Consider the following 22,245-nt stretch of genomic DNA (forward strand, 5'->3'; position numbering starts at 1 on the left):
GGAATAGCATTTTTCACTCGCAATATTTGTTGGAACGGCCAAAGAGATTTTGGAAATAACGAGTTGTAGGTCCCATAAATAATTAATGGAGGAGTTGTAAGTGACATAAATAATCAATCAACGGCCGAGATGTGTTTTGATTGAAATCAACGGCTCTACATTAATTCCCGCCTAAAGCAATTAGGATTAGGGTTGGCACAAATTGTTAACAATGTTATTCATATTAGAAATAAGTATGATGATAAAGGATTAGCCAAGGGAGTAGGGTGAGGGGGTAAAGGTTCCCGTTCTAGTTCTATCCATCTATATATGCCGTGCTGCCATGGATAGCATTAGATTTGTCTCCAATTGTTACACCTTTCAATTCTCCAAAACCCCTTCATTTTCTCCTTTCCCAACCGCTTTTTCTACTTACACCCCCTCTGTTTCATCACTAAGAGCTTCTCGTACTACTACTACTGCTGCTACTACGGAGTTAGTAACTTTCTTCTTTTCCCCCTTCTCGTAGTTCCTTCGCTTCGAAATACAATATTCAGTTCGGAATTTGACATATTTGTATATATAACATATCACCGTTTGTTAACTTAGAGAGCATTATATTTTCTCTGTGGACAAATTAATTGAACAACCGCAATAACCATGTCTTATTCCGGTAAGTTGGGTCGGCTACATGAGTCAAATAATGCCATAATGTTTTATCATATATCACATTTTTATAATATTTTGTTTTTGGTTTTTTTAATCTTGATCTTTGTTGACTAGCATGATCACTGAGAATATGGGGATGTGATGCGATTAGTTAAAAAATTTGTTTAAAAGACTAACATTATGATTTGATTATGTATGAAATTGCCTTAACCCCCTTATTAATTTTTTAAGTATATGTTTGATTTTTGGTTCAAAAAAAGTATGTGTGTAATTTTTAGAGTTTAGATAACCGCAGCATTGGATTAGAAAGAAGAGAAGTTTGAAGTCTTAGTTTTCTTGGATGAATACCTTGTTGACTATGAAGCACGGATACGTATACGTACACACGGACACGGATAAAGCGTACACGACACTCCGACACCGCTAATAATTTGAGAAAATCACATAATTCAGTGTAGTTATATGTGTCGGACACGTGTCCGACACCAAGACACAACTAGTCTCGAGGAGTGTTTGTGTTTCATAGTTGTTGATATATTCAACTCAAGGGTTCTTCTAAATAATCGTTGTCAAGAACAGTGCTTCGTTATTTGATCGGGAATTTAATGGCCTCCTTGCTTATATTTCATACCGTAGATAATTTCGATTCTGTTTCATTTGTTACCGTAACTATGATTCCATTAAAATGAGTTGTTATATTGTAGAATTCATATTTGGGTTTCAATTTTCTCCCTAGCCCTTAATATTAAAAGCTAATCGTGTGTGACATTCTTACAATGTTGTTAAATGGCGATCATGGCGCCTGCCAAGGTGGAATCATGTGGTGGATTTTTTTGACAACTCCCATAGCCAATTTGTGAAGGGATTCCCGCCATGGCGGTGCCATAGGCTGCAATAGCGTGTTTGTATGGCGGCTTGTTAGCCTTCCGCCATCAACAACACCGCATTCTAATCACTACTTTCTTTTTTATTCTAGGGCCTTCTTTTCTTTCTATTGAAAATACCGTTAGATGTAAAACTATTCATGAACTTTCTTTCGCTTAACGGCTTAATCTTTTGGGAGAACCGGTCGCGATGTGGTATCGGCGTCTCTTTGACCGAGTAATCAAGGTAGCCGAGCATGAGCATTATCCTCACCTCAAGCCCCAAAAACAAGGCTTTTGCATGGAATTTTGCTCTCCACCCAAAGCACGTTTTGCTCGCACCCCGCAAGCCTACCATCAATGCCCTTGCGCAAGTTAACTTGCGCAAGTGTTAATTCTGCGCAAGTTAACTAACGCTACGTGAGTTAACATGCGCAGCGTTAGTTAACTCACGTGGCGTGCTTTGTCTTAAGCATGCGGACCACCTCATTTCCTCATTTCTCATCTAAAATCTCAAAAATCTCTCTCAAATCACCCAACTCCAAAATTCCTTCAAGTTCAAATCAAACAACACTCCAATAAAAAGTAAGTTCTCATTATCAAACACCATTAACCTTTTATGTTTGCATGTTAGATTTTTTCTCTTAAATTAGAAATTTTTTAGATTTAGTAGTTTGTTTAAATTTTGGTGTTTTTGGAAGGAAATCATACAATGTTAGGATGTAAATGACTTGTGTTGCTTAAATGTTTAGATGTTTGCATGTTTATGTTGATTTTTTTAGATTTTTTTAGAATTAGGGTTTGTTTAAATTTTGATTTTTTTTGCAAGATATGCTACAATGTTACATGCAAATGAGTAATATTGCTTAATTATTTAGATGTTTGCATGTTTATGTTGTAGTTATTATTTTTAGGGTTTATGTATAATATGCACACCAAGTGTTTGATTAAATGTTTGAATGAGTTTTTCATTGATTATTTTTAATTTCTATGTGCGTAGATTTGAAACAATGGTCGGGTGGATCGACGTTCATGCAACATTCAACGACGGAGAACCTCGAGAGGTTGAAGGTTCGGTGCCTTGATGTAACGCTAAGAGATCTCAAGGATCAACCGAATGAATTCAACCAAGGAGTCAACCCAAGAGACACAAGGAGGGTGCAAAATGTTCGATATAAACGTCCAAAGCTCGACGAGGGGAGCGTATCATTCACTTGGGTGGAGTTAAAGAACGACGAAAACGTGACGATTATGTTTTGGGAGCACACCAAGTTCCGGTGGATCGATATGCGGGTGACGTTGCCGAGATCAACCGAAGATATCATCAACAGCTTCGATTCCGCCATAAGATCGTCATTAGTTAGGGTAAGGTGCATTCAAACTACAACATTTGTCTCACCTTCGAAATGGGGTAATTCGAACTTGCCGAACGGTGAGGACTCATGCATTTCGCTCGGCCTTCATGTTTTTCCTTTGAAAAGATTAAATTTTTGTTTGGCTGGTTTAGATGAAGGTATTAAGTGTCAAGGAATGAACCTCATTTCGGTGGCACCGGAATACATTCATCTAAATCAAGCCTAACAAAAATTTATTCTTTTCAAAGGAAAGCATGAATGCCGAGCAAAATGCTTGAGTCCCGTTGTTTGTCAAGTTTGAATTTACCCCATTTCAGTAGGTAAGACAATTGTTGTAGTTGGAATGCACATTCCAACTACAACAATTGTCTTCCTCTGGATGGGGTAATTCAAACTAGTTAAATGGCAGACACCGACATTCGACCGGAGTGTTTTTATTCCATTCTAAATGTGAATTTCTAGTTGGCTTCGTTTAAATGATGGTATCGAAGTGTCAAGGTCTGGACCTCATTCCGTTGGCTCTTAGATACTATCATTTAAAACCAAGACCAACCAGAATTTAACATTTGGAATGGAATAAAAACACTTCGGACGAATGCCGGAGTCCTCGCTTTTTAGCTAGTTTGAATTGACCCCATTCGTAGGTAAGATAATTGTTGTAGTTGGAAGGTACATTTCCAAATGTAATGTAATGATAGTTGACGTACATGTCTTTTACGTAATGTAATGTAATGATACCACAATGTAATGTAACGTAGATGAAATTATATCTAAATAAAATTGTCTAGGAATTAATGTTGTGTACTTATCGAATTTATTTATTCAATACGCCATTTTTATTTGAATTAATGTTGTGTACTTATTATAATTTACTTATTCGATACGCAATATTTATTCGAATTCACGCTATCGCAATATTTATTTGAATTCACGATATTGCAATATTTATTTGAATTCACGCCGTCGCAATATTTATTTGAATTCACGCACTCGCAATATTTATTCGAATTCACGCACTCGCAATATTTATTCGAATTCACGCACTCGCAATATTTATTCGAATTTTATTCAAATTTATTTTATTGACTTTATTCTTCTAATTTTTTTTTTTTACTTTATTAGAAAAAATATATTGCGTTAATTAAGTCATACCGCGTGACTTAACTAACACACCATATAAGCCGTGCGTGACTTAAGTCACGCACGTTATAAGCTCGCGCAAGTTAACTTGCGTAAGTTGGCCGGTTCTAAAAACTCTGAAGCACAAACGTTTCTTGGACGGTAGTCAATGGTCTTCAATGGTTTTTGCACGTTTTCCTTCACATTTGACCACGTTTTTTGACTCATTAATTGCTATATACCTAATACCCCCTATAAAAACCCTCACATACTTCCTCTTTTCCTCACATTTTCTCATCTCACTCTCCCCCCTCTTTCTCTTCTTCTTGTTCTTCTTTGTTTCTTATTAGTTTCTAGGGTGGTTATAGCCACTTTAGGTATATACCGGTGGCTTTTGGGGGAAGTAGTGGTCGGTCCTGGTCGGGAAAAGGGCATCTTGATGTCGTTTTCCCCAGATCGATCACTATTTCCCCCAGGAGCTATTTGGCATATACCGAAGAGGGTATCAAATAAGTTTTTACCTCAAGAGGGCATAAAAAAAAAAAAAGAAGTAAAAATCGGTCTTATTTGCGCGACTTAACTCGCGTATTGCGTGACTTAAGTCACGCATAAATACAACGTGCGTTAGTTAAGTCACGCTCGCGTGACTTAACTTGCGCAAGGGCATTTTTGGTACGCTTGCGGGGTGCGAGCAAAACGTGCTTTGGGTGGAGAGCAAAATTCTTTTGCATGAGGTGACATAAATGAAAGTTGAATTTTAGCACACGGTAGCATTGCAGGGCCGATCCAACCTTTCAGCTAGTAAAGCAAGGGTTTTAAGCCCACCAATATTTTATTTTTAGTTTAATATACATATATAGAATATAATAGCTTATGTTAAAAAAGGGCATGTGGTCTAATGGTTAAAGCTCCTAATTTTAATTAGAGGACTGCTAGCAACACTTTGTAGGCTTCATATTATAACTTTAATGGTTTTTACTTATTTTTCATAGTAAGGTTAAACTTTATTAGATTTAACTTAAAGCCTCGGCATTAACATTTGCTTTATGCCTACAAATTTGTTGGGCCGGTGCTGGAGCACTGTCCACTCTTCAAACCCAAAAAAGGTTGTTACATAATTCAACCTGGTAGTTTCTATATTTATTGAAGTAAATGTTCTGCCGCCATTATTTCTATCCTTTGAGCACCTAAAAAAATTATACTTAACTAGACTTTTGACCTGTGCGTTGCACGGGTTTTCTCGACTATAATAGAGACCAATAAATAACCTTTAACCCGTAAGATCATTGATATGGTAGAAAATATTTTCTTCAAAAAAAAAAAGGCAAGCGGATAAGAATGAAATTGGTGTGCAATGCATTATTTTAGATGGAATTTGTTAGGTTAAATAATTGCAAACCTAATAAAGCAAATGAGCGGGAAAAATATTAGGTTAAGTTGCGGCAGACGTAACAAAATTAATAAATAAGGATGTAAAACAAAAGGCATGAAATTAAAAAAAAAATCCAAAAAAAAGTGTAAAATTCTTGACAAAAAAAAGTATAAAATAGAAGGATCATACGTGATCATTGATATGGTAGAAAATATTTTCTTCAAAAAAAAGGCAAGCGGATAGGAATGAAATTGGTGTGCAATGCATTTTTTAGATGGAATTTGTTAGGTTAAATAATTGCAAACCTAATAAAGCAAATGAATGTAAAAATTAGGTTAAGTTGCTGCATACATAACAAAATTAATAAATAAGGATCATTGGCATGGTATCCTATGTTTTCATGTCATTGGCATTCTGTTTCTGCTGAGAGCTAATTGGTTGGAATCCTTAATTTTTAGTGAGTGATGTAGATGAGGATGTCTTGCAAACATTTTTGAAGGATAGAGAACTTAACGGTGATTTTGTATCAAGAACTTGTGATTTACTATGGCGAATGGATTTCAGAAATTCTGGTGATTATGATGTTAGTAAGCTCACCGACGACAACAATGCTCAACAAATAGAACAGGTGCGAATTTCAAACTATTCTGATTCAATTTTATAGTATTGAGCGTGTAAGTTTTGGACATTCTACGCCTTGTACCGATCCAGTTGCGAATTCTGTGTTTGGTTTCTTTGATCAGGCAATTCAGTTTCATGTCATTCTTCTAATTTTTTGTAGATCATAGAGACTAACAGTGATGGCGGTTTTTTGAAACTTTCAAGTACCCAAGAGTGGTTATTAGGTGACAATTCTGCACCAATAAATAGGAAGATGACTGCAAAGGTATGGTTTTCATTTTTTATTTGGATCTGGTGAACATTCATTTTCTTGTGTATGCCAATATCCCTTAACAAAATAGTTGTAAACTGAATGTGAAATTGATATGTTTTTTCAAATAATTTTCAAGTTTGTCTTTTTTCTTGGTAAGTAAATAATAATTCAATTATTTTATAATATTTGATGATTCACTTCAAATATCAACAGACAATCCAAGACAACAGAGCAAGACTCAAGAAACTGAACGAGCTCAAATATCAATCTGTATGATACCTCTCTTGACTCAGTATGTTCTTTTTTTGGTAAAGTCGGTAACACTTACCTCAAGGCATGTAGGTTTTGATCAGTCACTATTGTTCTGATATTGTTTAACCTGCTGATTTATTTATTTTTTAAAATTTTAGCTCAAGAAAGAATTGCTACTTCTCTCTGTGGGTATTGGATTGGGTTGTAGCGGATATTGCTTGATAGTTTTTTCTGTACAGGTAAACTATAGATTTGCATACTTTTGTTTTTCCAGTCTCGTCAACTCACTATTATAATTCATAACTAGATCAATTTAATGCTTCTTACCACTCAATTATATACTTTCTTCATCATAAGATTAAGTTTAGATGGATGCTATTTCCTATGTCTTATCATAATGGTTTAACTTTCACCATCATGGTGTAAGTTCCAAATTATTTCTTTCATCTTATAACAAAAATATGCACATCCACACATGTTGTTTAAGTGCGTAAATTTTTTGTAGCGAACTGATTTTAATGCCCGTCTTTTCAGGCTGCTATAAGTTATGCGATTGGGGTCTTTTTCAGGTTTGTTATTGCATTTTACTGTATTCCGTCTTGTTGAATTTAACTAGATTTGTGCTTGGCTCAAAAGTATAAAATTTTCTAAACATCACTTCAGATAAGTTTATGAGATTACTTTTGATGTACTGTAAGTGCAAATGTTTTGCCTGTCAACCGATCACAAACTAGCATTTCTATGACTTTCAAGTATATATGATTAAAGTCAAATAGTGGAAGGCTTGGCGCAACGGTAAGGTTGTTGTCATGTGACTGAAAGTTCACGGCTTCAAGTCGAGACAGCCTCGTGTGTGTAAAAAAACAGGGTAAGGCTACGTACAATACAGTCATACACCAATTGGTGGGACCTCTTCCCGGACCCCGCGTATGCGGGAGCTTTAGTGCATCGGGCTGCCCTTTTTTATGATTAAAGTCAAATGTTTCTAACGATCTCATGGTTATGTCTCGATTGACATTATACAAGATCTTTACACCGTCGGTGCATATCAATTAAATATTAAGTTTATTGTTCTCTCAAATTTTAGAAATGCTTTTTGAATGTGAGAAGCCTAGTGAATTTTAAATGGTTGACTATCCCTATTTTAAACCAGTACTACATGTATGGATTAAAACAGGCTAATTAGCATTCACATTATACTATTTTAATCAGGCCAGTTAACTTAATATTTGTTCATGACAATTGCTCTCTGTGGGTCGAATGAAAATAAAATACGTAGCTGTCAATCTTCGTTGCTTATTTTGGTACTTCACTGATATTCTATTTTTAATGCAGTTGCTTGTACCTTCAGCTCCTGTATCAACATGCAGACAACATATCCGGTGAAACTGTTCCTCAAATATTCATGAAAAAGAAGTCAAAGAAGTACGGCCGAAAACTTTCACTTTGAATTTGTTTCAGTTGAGCAAGTTTGCGTTCTTTGTTGTTAACATTCTCTTATCCCTTGTTTTGGTCAAAAAATATTTCATAACCAGAATTGGTATAAGAAGTGAAGACCTTAGTGATTCTTTCGAGAAAACAATCAGGGGTAGCGGTATAGCACTTTCATCTCCAAGGCTTGTGATCCCGGCAGCAATTTATGGACTTTGGGCTGTGTCTCATCAGTATTTTATCAACGACTTGTTGGATTTTCAGGTAAACCTTGGAAACATCAAACATATGTATCAAAAACCTCACTTTATAGAAGGATTTAGATTTCATGCAGTCTGAAATCTGTCCATTAATGCAGTCAGGACCTTGGTAGCCGTTGGATCAAGATCGAAAGATTCATATTTTAAGTTTGGCATTTCAGATTTAAAAAAGAAAAATCAAAATTTGCATGTTTTCTGCAGCTTTCGATTTTGATCCAACAACCAACGATGTTCTGACTGCATAAATGCACGAATGTATAACTTCATGCAATCCAAATCCCTTTCTTGAGAGCGCCTTACTATTCTACTATCGTCTAACACATTGGTCATTTTGATAACTGTTTCGTTCTCCCTCAGCTTGTGCCAGCCATGTTTGGGATGTTTGTCTACAAAGCTGCTGCTCTTGTGCAAGTCTATAGAGACAATAAAGACTTAGGCTTTGAATTTCCAGAAGAATTCTGAAGGAAGGCTGAAGTGGCTGAAATATTTATTTTGCCATGTTCAGCAGATCACACTATTATTCGCTACATCCTCAAATATTGGAAATGACCAGCTGCATCCGGAACTAAGCACTACTTACATTTATCTTGTACCAAAAAATGTCATATTGTATGTGTATATTGAAAGAATGGAAGATAATTTGGAATGATATATAAAAAAAAAAAAAAGTCTATTTAAGTCCAATGGTATATGAGTTAGAACTTTAAATGAGTATCATGTAATCATGAGGTGTGAGGGAGAAAATAATTGATATCATTGCAGAACCATGTGTCAATGATAATTGATAAACCATCATCAGTCTTTGTTAATTATGGAATTCCGATTTTTTCAACAAAAAGAGGCATGTCAGAAGTATTTGTTCAGAACCATGATCTTGATTAGAAACTAAGATACATACTCCTCCAACAAACACTAGATAACAATAATTTACAAACTTCCAATACAAGCTAAATTTATAACCAATACATATCCTACAAGAAACAATTTTGCAATAAACAATATTACAAACTCCCAATGCCCGCAATTAGATTTTAGAATAACTCCCCAGAAGACAATTTTTCATGTTAATCCATTAAAACAATCCACTAGATACACCATACTATATATCCTACAAGAACCAAAAAAAGTCTGCTCTAAAACTGTACTCCCAATGCAAATGGAAATTAACATCACAAAGTATGTGTGAATCTGTCACAGTATCCAGATTGCAGAATCCTGATCAAACCAAATTGCTCACATCCACAGTTTAGAAACGTGGCATACAAGCAACAACTTCAAACTCAGAAAGATGTGGTGCCAACTAAATGTAAGAAAAGGATAATTGTTTATAGAACAACAACCTCTAGTTTCCACCAGGCAAAATGGAAGAAAAAAATGCCTTTAAGAAAAATGTCTACGAGCACATAATGCCCTTCAAAAACATATGAATCCAATTTATACAAAATTCAAATATCCCTCAATTACAACACTTTGAGCTGAGGCCATGGGACATAAATTTTGCACTTTTACCCCTTGATCTAAGTTCTTTAATGGCAGTAGAGGATCATTCTTAGTACATACATTTCAAACTGGCAAAACTTCTGTCACAAAACTTCTGGCAAAACTTCTGTCACAAATATCTTCATTAACAAGCTCTTCATATATTTTTGGACCTGAAGTTACTGCAAATAAATCATCTCAAAATTCAAGGGAATGCATCTTTCTTGGACTAAAGATGCATTAATCTTGAGGCATTAATCTTGAGGCATTTCAAGGAATAGCATAGGTAGAATACATCCTCCAAGGTTAAATCACACAAGCATCTGGATTGAACTAAAGATGAGTGAAATTGGGATATAATCTTTGACATTGATTCTTTGAGTGCCTCATCTTCTGCATCCTTTATGCTTCATGAGGGATGTTGGGTTGATTTCGTAAATGGTCATTTGGATTGACATCTTAATGCCCTTGCTGATCTTTGCTCAAAGATTTTCTCCTTTACATAATGCCACATGTGTTTCTAAGTTAGTCAATTTTCGCCACTGCATAACCAAAGTTACTGTATTTTTGAATTTACATCCATGTGAGTTAAAACTTAAAAGTAAATTCCCATTGTAAAACGTGATTTATTCATGCCTTTTTGAAATTGTTTGGGTTGCTCAAAGTTAAAGCGATTATGCTATCTAAAATTGGGATAATACTTTGGTGACATTATGTCAACAAAGTGCCACCCTTAAAATTGATTCCACAAAAAGCATAAAGCAATAATGTAATATATATTGGTCTGACACACACTTATCTTTTCCCTATTACCTTTCATTGTCCTCCTAATAATCTGTTTACTCCATAGGTCACGATTATAAACAAAACTTCACTTTATAGATACATTCAATAATTAATGTATCTAGTCTATAATACAATAAAGACTAGATACATTAATTATTCAATGTATTTAAAAAGTGGAGTTTTGTTTATAATAGTGACCGGAGGGAATATATTATTGGAATGCTTTGCCGTCAAATTTATGCAAGGTACATATAAAATCTATTTGGGTTATGCTAACCAATGCCCTTACTTAGGGCACTAGTTAAGGAAACAAAAAATGGTAAGTTTGCATTAATTTCGGCAATTTTTAACTTTTCAAAAGTCAAATCTATTACTTTTCACCATTTTTCCATACAACATTTCTAAATTTATCTTCTTAACCATTGCCCTAAGGACACTCTTTAACATTTTTCAATCTATTTAGGTGATCAAACATTCAAAAATAATTTTGAACCATATTATTTAAGCAATATTAATCAATAAAAATCACTTTTAAGTTGACATATATAAACACAATTTAATTTACATTTAATTCACTTTTAACTAAAATCAATTATTATCACGGAAGAACCAAACATATTAACATAACACACACTTGGAATGATTGCTAATCATTTTTTTTTTAAAAAGATTGAATATTATTTTTTTTTGAAGAAAAAGATTGAATATTATTAATTCAAAGTCTCATTGTAGTACAAACAAAGTAACAATACTTCCTGTCTTCAGATCTAGTTTTCAGATCTAGCATCTTGCGAACCATATCACCAAGATAAGTTCTATGATTCCTATCTTCCTGTTGTAGCATCCGAATAATCTTTTCATTGTCAGCTTCAAAAATAACATTTCATTGTACCAAAGGCCTCAGCTGTTTCAGAGTTGTCAAAACCTTCGACCTTCCAAGTTGCTGAAGCCATAACTAAGCCTTCTTCGTTTCTGATAATTGCTCCTAAACCCCACCACCCTGGATCTCGAAGACTAGCATCACTATTTGCCTTAAGGAGCGGCGGATCGGGTTTTCTCCATTTGCTAATCATTGATTGCACACTGTATTAGTTCGATTTTTCCTTGATCTTATCTTCTTCCACCTTTTTCCACCAAAGTGCTTTACCTGATTGCTTCCAAAGCCAATCAACATGGCAGAATCCCTCCTCTTCGGCGTGGCAGAGTCATTCATTGGAAAACTTGCATCCGTTGCTGTAGAAAAAGCTTCTCGAGTGTTCGGTGTCTATGATGATCTTCAAGAAATCAAAAACACTGTCTCACTCATCAAAGCAGTGTTGTTGGACGCTGAACAAAAGCAATGGCAGACCCATGAGCTACGTGAATGGCTGAAACAGATTAAGCGGGTCTTCAACGATGCCGAAGATGTAATCGATGATTTCGAATGTGAGGCCTTACGAAAGCAAATCATCAACACTTCAGGTAGCATCAGAAGGAAGGTAAAATGTTTCTTCTCAAATTCTAATCCCCTTGTTTATCGCCTTAAAATGGCACATCAAATCAAACATATCAAAGAGAGATTTGATAAGGTTGCTGCTGATAGGCATAAGTTTGGCCTTCAAATCAATGATAGCGACAATCGTGTTGTAAAAAGGCATGAATTGACACATCATTCATATGTGAGTGATTCTGATGTGATAGGAAGAGAACATGATAAACAAAAAATCATTGATCTGTTATTGCAAGATAGTGGTGATAGTAATAGTCTCTCTGTTATTCCTATTGTTGGAATTGGAGGGTTAGGAAAAACTACACTTGCAAAGGCAGTGTTTAATGATAAGAGTTTAGATGAGACTTTTCCATTGAAGATGTGGGTGTGTGTCTCTGATGATTTTGAACTTGCAAATCTGCTTGTTAAAATCCTCAATTCAGCTAGTGTTAGTGGTTCTGTTGCTCCTAACCCAATTCACCAAGAGAAGTTTAGAAACCTTGATTTGGAGCAGCTACAAAATCATCTGAGAAATGAGATTGCTGGTAAAAAGTTCTTGCTTGTCTTGGACGATGTATGGAACCAGGATCGTGTCAAATGGGTTGAGTTGAAGAATTTAATACAAGTCGGTGGCGAAGGAAGTAAAGTCTTAGTGACTACACGTAGCCACTCAATTGCCAAAATGATGGGGACCAATACATCATACATTTTGAAAGGTCTCTCGAGAAAGGATTCGTTGTCAGTATTTGTGAAATGGGCTTTTAAAGAGGGAGAAGAGAAAAAATATCCAAAATTGTTGGAGATTGGGAACGAAATTGTACAAAAATGTGGAGGGCTTCCTTTGGCCCTTAGAACATTGGGGAGTTCTCTATTCTTAAAAGTTGATTTAGAAGAGTGGAAGTTTATCAAGGACAGTGAAATTTGGGATTTACCACAAAAAGAAGATGACATTTTGCCTCGCTATCAAATTAAGTTATGATCAATTACCTTCTTATTTAAAAAGATGTTTTGCTTGCTTCTCCCTCTTTGAAAAGGACGTTCTGTTTACTAGTTTAAATGTTCATGTGTTATGGGAGGCACTTGGTTTTCTTCCACAACCAAACAGAGGTAAAACCTTGGTAGATATTAGCATTCAGTTTCTGCATGAGCTTTGGTCAAGATCATTCCTTCAAGATTTTGAAGACATTGGTGGTGTTTGTGCATTTAAATTGCATGATTTAGTGCACGATCTTGCATTGTATGTTGCAAGAGATGAGTTTCAATTGTTGAAATGTCATAATGAAAATATATCAGAGAATGTTCTTCATCTGTCATTTATTGAAAATGATTTGCTTGGCCAAACACCAATTCCTACCGGTCTAAGAACTATCATATTTCCTAAGGGAGCCAACGATGAAGCTTTCTTGAACATTTTGGCATCAAGGTGCAAATTCTTGCGGGTTTTCCAGTTAATTGGTTCTACATATGAGAGTTTGCCCTCGCTCTATTGGAAAATTAAAATTTTTAAGATATCTCAATCTTAAGGACAATAAAGAATTGAAGAGCCTCCCTAATTCAGTGTGCAAACTCCAGAATCTGCAAACTTTGTATCTCCATGGTTGCATAAACCTTCAAACATTACCCAATGGAATAGGAAATTTGATCAGCCTACGGCAGCTATCTATAACTACAAAACAATTTAATTTTCCAGACAAAGAGATTGCAAAGTTGACATCTTTAGAATCATTAATTGTCCAAGATTGTGACAATCTGAAGACCTTGGTGCTTGAAGGGATACAACTTTCTAATCTAAAGTCGTTCAATATTTATTCTTGTGGGAATCTACAGTCTATGACACTTCATGTTCTTCCCAACTTAGAGTATTTATTGATTGGTAATTGCCATAAGTTGAAATTGCAATTAGATAACGATATCCCGAAGTTAAAGCTGAAGATGCTAAATCTTGTATCTTTGCCACAACTTGTGAGTATTCCTAAATGGTTGCAAGGATGTGCCGACACCTTACTCACTTTGCAAATTGCTGACTGTGAAAATCTTGATGAGCTTCCTACTCTTATTTGTCTCAATAGACTTGATATTCTAAATTGTCCAAAATTGCTTTCGCTTCCTCAGGACACACATTGCCTTCCAAACCTTGAAAATTTAAAAATTAAAGGTTGTCCTGAATTATTTATGAGATACCAGCCTGGAGTCGGACATGATTGGCACAAGATATCACACATCAAACAAGTGAAGGTTGAATCAGGAGAAGTCAAAATTATAAGGGATTTCTAGATATCCCGATCAAGATTTAAAGGTATTAAAATGCTTGTCTTTTTATTTTCTTTTGTAATAATAAATTGTTTACAAGACTTGTTTTTTTACTAAGCATTCATGATTTATTTTGTATGTTTTGTATTTTGCTGTCTAAGAATAATTGTATATTTTTTCGGAGTAATCCGACCAAATAGCTCAAAAATCGGATTTTTGATTAGAACATGGTAGGAAAAACTAACAATGACCTAAAACACGAGGATGGGGTTAGAATTGTTAGAGTGGTTAGTGTGGTTCTTAAACCGGCTATATATATGTTACAAGAAGGGTGTTTAGTGGGTGTTCGAATTTTATAATCCGGAAAGAAAAAACAAGAAACACACCCTAGTTTTTGGAGTGTTCGGATTCTATAATCCAAATAAGTGAAAAACTCATTTTTCACCCCAAAACAGGGGGAAAACTCATTTATGATTATAGAATCCAAAAACTTCATGGGTATTTTTGTAAAAAAAAAATAGAGTGCGCGAGAAATGAACAGGGGTAGAAAAAAGAACGATCTTGTATTAATATCTATTCTCACACAAGTCTCACACTTACGTTTCAACCCAATATTTTAAGATCCAACCAAAGAATACTCCTCTAGTCCAAGCTTAACATTCCGAGGCTTCGAAAGATGAATGATGAAAATAAGGTTAATTAATTTGATCTATTAAAAATGGAAATAAATTCAATATTCTACATTCTAACCGTGTTTGTTTCATGTTGACTGGATGACTATGAAACTATCGTTTTAAGATCCTAATTTTTAGGATCCATTATCTTTTTATGTTATTGTTAGGAACTCTCGATATGCTCTATTTGTTACCGCTTTTAGGCATTTAGTTTTCAAATAGTAGTTTCTTTATGCATTATTTTAGGCTTTTCTTTATGTATAAATATGATGGTTATCATTCAATAAAAATATCCCTTTCATGCCGTTCACATAACATATTCTTTTCCACGTTAAACCTTTCTATATCCAACAAATTGGTATCTAGAGCCTTCTTCTTGGAGGGACTTGTGAGTGAAGTGAGTGAAACCCATCATAAAAGCTTAAACACTATTTTCAATTCATCAAACGGATGGATTCCAAACATCCTACAAAGCCCTACCATTACCTCGTGTTTGATGGTGAAAACTATCATATATGGGCAGCAAGGATGGAGGCGTATTTAGAGGCAAATGACCTCCGGGAAGGCCGTTGAGGAGGACTACGAAGTTCTTCCTTTGTCGACAATCCAACAATGGCTCGGATAAAAAATCACAAGGAAAGGAAAACAAGAAAGTCAAAAGCAAGGGCTACTTTGTTTCTTCTTGTCTCGAAGAAATCTTCACCGTAATTATGACCATCAAATCGGCATTTGAAATATGGAATTTCCTCAAAACCGAATATGAAGGAGATGAAAGAATTAGGGGGATGCAAGCACTTAATTTGATCCGAGAATTTGAGATGCAAAAAGATGAAGGAGTCCGAAACAATTAAAGAGTATGCAAATAAACTTATTAGCATTGCTAACAAAGTAAGATTGCTTGGTTACGAATTATACGATTCAAGAATAGTTCGTAAAATTCTCGTGATCGTCCGGAAAGATTTGAAGCAACTATTACTTCCTTGGAAAATACCAAGGACATGTTAAAGCTTACCGTGGCAGAGCTTGTAAATGCTATGCAAGCCTAAGAACATAGAAGAATGATAAGGTCCGAATGAAGGTTCGATAGAAGGAGCATTACAAGCTAAATTAAAGAACTACAATGGTGGAAGGAATGAGAAAAGAAACCGAGCAAAGAATACAAGTCTCTTTTCACCATGTCCATACCGCAAAAAATAACCATACACCGGACGGATGTTGGTGGAGACCGTACGTAAAATGTCACAAGTGTGGTCGGTTAGGACATGTGGAAAGAATATGCAAGGCTCAACATCGGGGAGAAGCTAAAAGGCCGTTGAAGATCAAACTTTGGAGGAGCAACTCTTTGTAGCATCATGCTTTGCCACCAACACCACTCGAGAGAGTTGGCTTATAGATAGTGGTTGCACAAACCACATGACTTATGATCGTGAGCTCTTTAATGATCTGGACAAGACAACTATTTCCAAAGTCGAATTGGAAATCGAAGTAAAAGGCAAGGGAACGGTTGCAATTGAAAGCCTTTCGTGAGTTTGAAACTAATTTACGATGTCTTATATGTTCCTAAAATTAATCAAAACCTTTTGAGTGTTACTCAACTGCTAGAGAATGGTTATAAGGTGTTGTTTGAGGATAAAAAATGTGTGATTAAAGATGCAAACAACATAGAAATGGTCAATGTTCAAATGAAAGGCAAGAGCTTTGCCTTGGATTTGATAAATGAGGAACAACATGCCGCTCGTAAACAAGGAAGGAAGGATTCAAAGTTGGTGTTGCGTTCCTCCACCATCCATCTATCGTGAACTCTCGAGAGTGATGAGTTCCGTCGATACAATCAATGGAAACTCGCAAAATCATTGAAGAACCTCGTTCCGGGGAAAGCCTGGAACCAAAACGAGATGTTACTAAAGTAAAAGCACAAGTTGATGCCATATGGGAACAAATGAATAAAGGAGTGTCCAATAACGTTATTAGCGATTTTAAAAGCAAGCCTAACTCTACCGCAAAAACTACGACAAAGAAGAGATCTTTAAACTTGGATGCCGTCCTTGAACAAATCAAGAAGAAAGCAGAACTCGAAATTTTTGTAGGCTATAGCTCATCTTCAAAAGTCTATAGAATCTATCTTCCACAAAGCAACAAAGTAATTGTTAGCAGAGATATCAAATTTCTTGAGTCAAATAGTTGGAATTGGGAAGATTGTGAGAAGTTTGAATTTCGGGAGGAGAATGAAGATGTTGATGATGAAACCGTTAGAGGAACTAGATCACTTTCGGACATCTACCAAAGGTGCAACGTTGCTTTGTCATGGAACCGAGAAGGATATGACAAAGTTAGATATGAATTCTTGACACAAATGCTTGGTGTATGCGGTTTCGTAGTCAAGGAGGAGTGTTATTTGGATGACTATGAAACTACTGTTTTAAGATCCTAATTTTTAGAATCCATTATCTTTTTATGTTATTGTTAGGAACTCTTTGATATGCTCTATTTGTTACCGGTTTTTAGGCATTTAGTTTTCAAATAGTAGTTTCTTTATGCATTATTTTAGGCTTTTCTTTATGTATAAATATGATGGTTATCATTCAATAAAAATATCCCTTTCATGCCGTTCACATAACATATTCTTTTCCACGTTAAACCTTTCTATATCCAACAAATTTTAGGATGGTGAAATGGTGAAGCAAGTCGATGAAGATGTTTGAAGTTGAAATTTAGTTTGTTTATCAAATCATTTAATTGGACTATCTAGTGATTTTAGTGAATTATCATTATAATATATTTAGAATTTATTTTGTATCATTTTAAGTGAACTATTTGGTGTGTAATTTGAGATTTAAAGTTGTGTGCTAAAGTTTGTAATTCGATATTTAATATGCAATATGTTGTAATTTGAGATCTAATATGCAAGTGAAACCGATTTACAATGCATGCTATCGGCGGTAAAGCTAGAAATATTTTAATGAGGTGGCCACATATAAAGAATTTTTTCTTAAACTAATCTAACTAGGCAGAAAAGAAAACTCACAATACCTATTACTTATATAAAATGTTCTTTATAAAATATACACTTGATTAAACAAGAACATATTATACCAAAAATACTAACAATAAAGATTGTACCAAAAAAACCACAATAGAATAGCGAATTGTACCAAAAAAGCTACAACAAAAGAAATAAAAACTAATAGTAGTTATATATGAAAATTGCTTTCGCTTCCCGAAGACTCAAATCGAACTAAATTGTTTTGAAGCGAACCAAACCGTTTCAATTCGGTTTCAAAATTGTTAGTAATGGTTCGCCTTTTTGTTTTTGGTTCGGTTTAGTTCGGCGGTTCTGTTCGGTTTTTGATTTTTTTGCCCACCCCTAGTCATTTGTTTGTGTTATGTCTCGGTAGCGGCTTTGGTGTAGTTAAGGTGTGTAAGTGGTTGGGTTGGAAGTTACCCATGGTTGTTTTAAGCCTTTTTCGGTTGTTTTGTCATTTCTTATGAGGGCTAGGAAGTAGGCTTTGTTGTGTTATTCGACATGTGATTGTTGATTTTTTTTTGACAAAATATGGTTATTTTCACTAGCACTTATCAAATTGTTTTATAAGTAAATTATATTAAAAAGCCCTAACTTATTATAATTACAAAATATTTATAGTTTTTAGCCAAATAAGTTACTTTCACCTATTTTCCTTCGTTTATGTAAGCTCTTGAGTTGGAAAACAAAGACAAAGTAGAAAGTTCTATAATTGTCAAAATTCATAATGTTGCCGGCTCCACTTAAAGAATTTAGTCTGCCTAGCGAATCGAATCATGTTAGCTTCGCTAGCCAAGTAGGAGGCCCGCCAAGCGTAAAACGGGCGGTTTAAAGAGAGCACTCGAATAAGTTGTGAAAGAAAAGCCATTTTTTGTCATGTGATGTACAACAAAAAGCTTGTCATATTTAGGATAAGAAAATCAAATCTTAATGAGAAAGAAAGAGCAAGGGGCAAAGGAGGCTAAGGAAAACCATGAGTGAGGAAACCTTTTCAATTGGTTAAACCGGTGGCAAGAATGCCTATAAATAGGAGTACTTCTTCACTTAGAGAGAACACGTTCGGGAAGAGAAAAATAGAACAAAAACACTTGGTTCCTTGCAAAAGAGCTTAATAAACAAGAGAGAAAGGGAGAGTGATCTAGAGGGGCGAAAACGAAGGGAAAGAGATTGTGGAAGCGGCTTCCACGTCGAATCGGTCTACTTCTTCTCGTTTATCATTATAAAGTTATCATGTATACTTCATCGTCTCTATTGTTTGGATTTAGTGTAGGGGCAAGAAATCTAATGTAGATACTTAATCTGATGGTTATATATGAATTTTATTTTGTTATAATCTTTAGTTTGAATATGTTCTTAATGATTTGTTGACGATGTAGTATTCTACAATTAATCTTTTGATTTAGTTTAAGCCTTAGTCGTCCCGACTATCTAAGGGATATGATTTAAATTAAGTATAGGTGTTTTCACATTAGAGATAACGAGTAGGTCTATATTCATGTACAACTATATGCGTGTATGCCATTGAAACAATCGGCTATTTTGCCACCAATGCGGTGAAAGTCGGGTTGTTCTATGGATCTCACAACGCTAACCAGAGATGGAGACGTATGTTAAAAGATAGGTGGAGTAATAATTGAAATAAAAGGAGTATATAATCGATTCAAAAAGGATATTCGACTAATAGTTCACAAAGCTTAATCTCGATAATGTAATCTTTCTACGCTTGTTTTATCATATAAATTGCAAATACCAATTCATGAACAAACAAACTTTTAATTTCATACTCAAAATAATGCTAGTTGTTGAACGAATGCGATAGCACACGAGTCTTAGGCTTTGTTTGGGAGTTTGGAAGGGAAGGGAGGGGAGGGCTTTGGGGAGTTGGAAATATATAGAAAAATGGACAAAAAATTCACATTTTTTGAAAGAACGATTTTTCGAGAGAATGATAAACTAATACTTATGATTAATATACTTTTAATTTTAAGAATATAATAACTACATAGATTGGATTTGAAAAATTCATATAAACCCTCCATAACCCCTCAAAACCCTCCCCCAATACAATTTTTGAGTTCCCCCAAATGAGGGGGATTTTTTATTATGAGTAAAAAATTAACCTCCAAAGTCCTCTCCTCCCAATGTCTTCTATTTCTTCCACTTGCTCCTTCCTTTTTTCCAAAACTCTCCCCTCCCCTCCCCTCCAAACTCCCAAACAAAGCCTCAGTGGATTCAATATTTTATTTTTTTAGAAACCGGCTTACTTATTGTTGTACCTTGATTGATAAAATCCTCTTTATAAAATGGCACCGTTGATTGTGACTCATTTTAAGATATTAGAAATCGTTTTAATTTTTTTTTTTTGGTACACGTTTTAATTTTTATTATTTTGAGTATTTGTATATATTTTTCTATGTTTTGCTTAATTCGCTCGGTGAGGATCGTTCGCCTAGCACACAAATCAGAACCTCGTAAATAATTTCCTTTGTTTTACTTTTAATTATTAATGTTGTATAGTTTTGGTTTGCACTAACCCCTCTCTGCAAGACAAAGAAAAAAATCTTGTTAGTTATATTTGTTTGAATTTGCTCTTTACCCAAACGGTTCTGCTCATTCCCAAAGTAAATGTCCAAAATACCCCCGCGCAACTTAACATGCGTTGCGTGAGTTAACATGCGCTAGTTATAACAGAAACGCAACTTAAGTCACGCTGCATGACTTAAGTCACACAAGAAGAAAAAACACATTAAAATCCGGCGTGAGTTAACTCACGCTTGTTTTCGCACCATTTTTCACTTCTTCTTTCTTTACGATTCTGCGGCATAAGGAATACGATTGGAACATGAAATCTTGTTAAAAAACGATTAGAACATGAATGAATTAGTACCAATCATTCATCAATACTAGCAAAGAAGGTGTGGAAGGTAATTGAAGGTGTGGAAGGTAATGAATTAGTACCAATCATTCATAAAAACGATTCATAATTTTTGAAAGATGAAGGCAAAATCAGACGAAGGTGTGAAAGGTTATTAAAGTTCTATAATAAAATCAAAATCAAATTCGTAAGTTTTAGGTTCCACGATATAATGGAAGATTTTCTAGAAAGCAATGAAAACAAAATCAAATTTTCCTTCTAATTATTTATTGTGTATTCCTCTGCCACTGATGAGAAATTCGATGATGATGACAAAATCAAATTTTCCTTCTAGTTACATATCCCATTAGCAATTCGATGATGATAAATTTTATTGTGTATTCCCTCTGCCACTGAACTGTAAAGAAAGAAGAAGAAGAAAAGAAGGAAAATGGTAGTGAACAAAAATTAGGACTGAGCAGATACCCACACCCGCCCGAAACCCGAAAAAACCGAGACATTATTGGGTGATGCGGTCGGGTTGTACTTGGGTTTCGGGTTGACAAATGAATAAGTTCAGTTATGAGTGAGTTCATATGGTCGGACGCGGGTTTGAAAAATTCAATCCAATGAAAACCATGTCCGCCCGACATATGTATATAGAGTGATGTTGTTAGAGTCCGTGAATTGTTTACTTTTTCTTCGTACCACATAGTGCTTGTCCCATTTATCAATAAACTTTTTCTTCTTCCAATGTTCTTTCCACTTGTCGTTGTCTCATCCCATCCAACTACTACTCAATAAATAAATATATAACACATCATAGACGTGAAAGGTATACATAATATTATTATAACAATAATAATACAAAGCAAAAGAAACACTTTTGCAGTTATCCTAATCTTAGAGTTGATGAACTTGAAGTTTATCTCAAATTCCAAAATATGGAACAAAAATGGCGAATGGTTTTAAGTGAAGAAGAGAAAGAACACTTGCGTTTGAAGAATGATAACCATGAACAAACTTAACAAGCCAAGAAGAAGTGAAGAACAACTTGATACGATAAGAACTCTTCTTTCCACTTTGCTTTTTCTTCCTTTTTCTTCCACGAAATTCCTATTTCAATCCTCCTTGCAGCTTTGTCATTATCGTTGGGGTGTTGAGCTTGTTTCCTCTTACCAAACCGATTGAACCGACCCCGTCCAACCCGTCTCCAACGAGAACCCGCAACCCGCTCAAACCGGTACCTCACACTGGCCGAGATCGGGGTGCATCTTTTCCGCCAACGGTTTCATTCGGATGGACAATTTCAAGGCCGAACCCGCCCGAAACCGTCCGATGCTCGGTCCTAAAAAAATGAGCGTGAGTTAAGTCACGCCGCGTGACTTAACTTACGCGGCGTGAGTTAACCCACGTAAATTTAACACCGGCGTAAGTTAAGTTGCGTAGGGGTATTTTGGACATTTACTTTGGGAATGAGCGAACTGTTTGGGTAAAGAGAAGAATTCTATTTGTTTCATCTTCTCCATCATAAACAA

The 22,245-nt window shown here is 35.2% G+C and overlaps 1 protein-coding gene and 1 pseudogene across 2 annotated transcripts; both read left to right on the forward strand.

Annotated features, from left to right (window-relative positions):
• The first annotated feature begins 262 nt into the window (after positions 1-262).
• LOC146930004 (uncharacterized) lies at positions 263-8,858 on the forward strand. Its single transcript, XM_085701679.1, has 10 exons — positions 263-474; positions 1,712-1,716; positions 5,816-5,985; positions 6,139-6,243; positions 6,445-6,501; positions 6,642-6,722; positions 7,018-7,052; positions 7,819-7,908; positions 8,019-8,178; positions 8,532-8,858. Exons 1-10 carry the CDS (start codon positions 323-325, stop codon positions 8,634-8,636), a joined length of 960 nt encoding a protein of 319 aa, XP_085557805.1. The 5' UTR covers positions 263-322; the 3' UTR covers positions 8,637-8,858.
• A 2,753-nt stretch (positions 8,859-11,611) lies between these two features.
• LOC146930005 (putative disease resistance protein RGA1) lies at positions 11,612-17,728 on the forward strand (annotated as a pseudogene). Its single transcript, XR_015006247.1, has 2 exons — positions 11,612-14,203; positions 17,495-17,728. The product of XR_015006247.1 is annotated as a putative disease resistance protein RGA1 (transcript).
• The last annotated feature ends 4,517 nt before the right edge of the window (positions 17,729-22,245 follow it).

This window comes from Medicago sativa, chromosome 4, assembly GCF_051527215.1.
Source record: "Medicago sativa cultivar Bolivia chromosome 4, Bolivia_mono, whole genome shotgun sequence".
Taxonomy (NCBI): Eukaryota; Viridiplantae; Streptophyta; class Magnoliopsida; order Fabales; family Fabaceae; genus Medicago; species Medicago sativa.

What these genes read in the sequence shown, in the direction of transcription:
- LOC146930004 (XM_085701679.1), top strand. Translation starts at nt 323, where the DNA reads ATGGATAGCATTAGATTTGTCTCCAATTGTTACACCTTTCAATTCTCC. An exon ending in ATGCTCAACAAATAGAACAG is followed by an intron (nt 5,986 to 6,138) that starts GTGCGAATTTCA and finishes AATTTTTTGTAG; the next exon opens with ATCATAGAGACTAACAGTGA. An exon ending in ATGAAAAAGAAGTCAAAGAA is followed by an intron (nt 7,909 to 8,018) that starts GTACGGCCGAAA and finishes TTTCATAACCAG; the next exon opens with AATTGGTATAAGAAGTGAAG.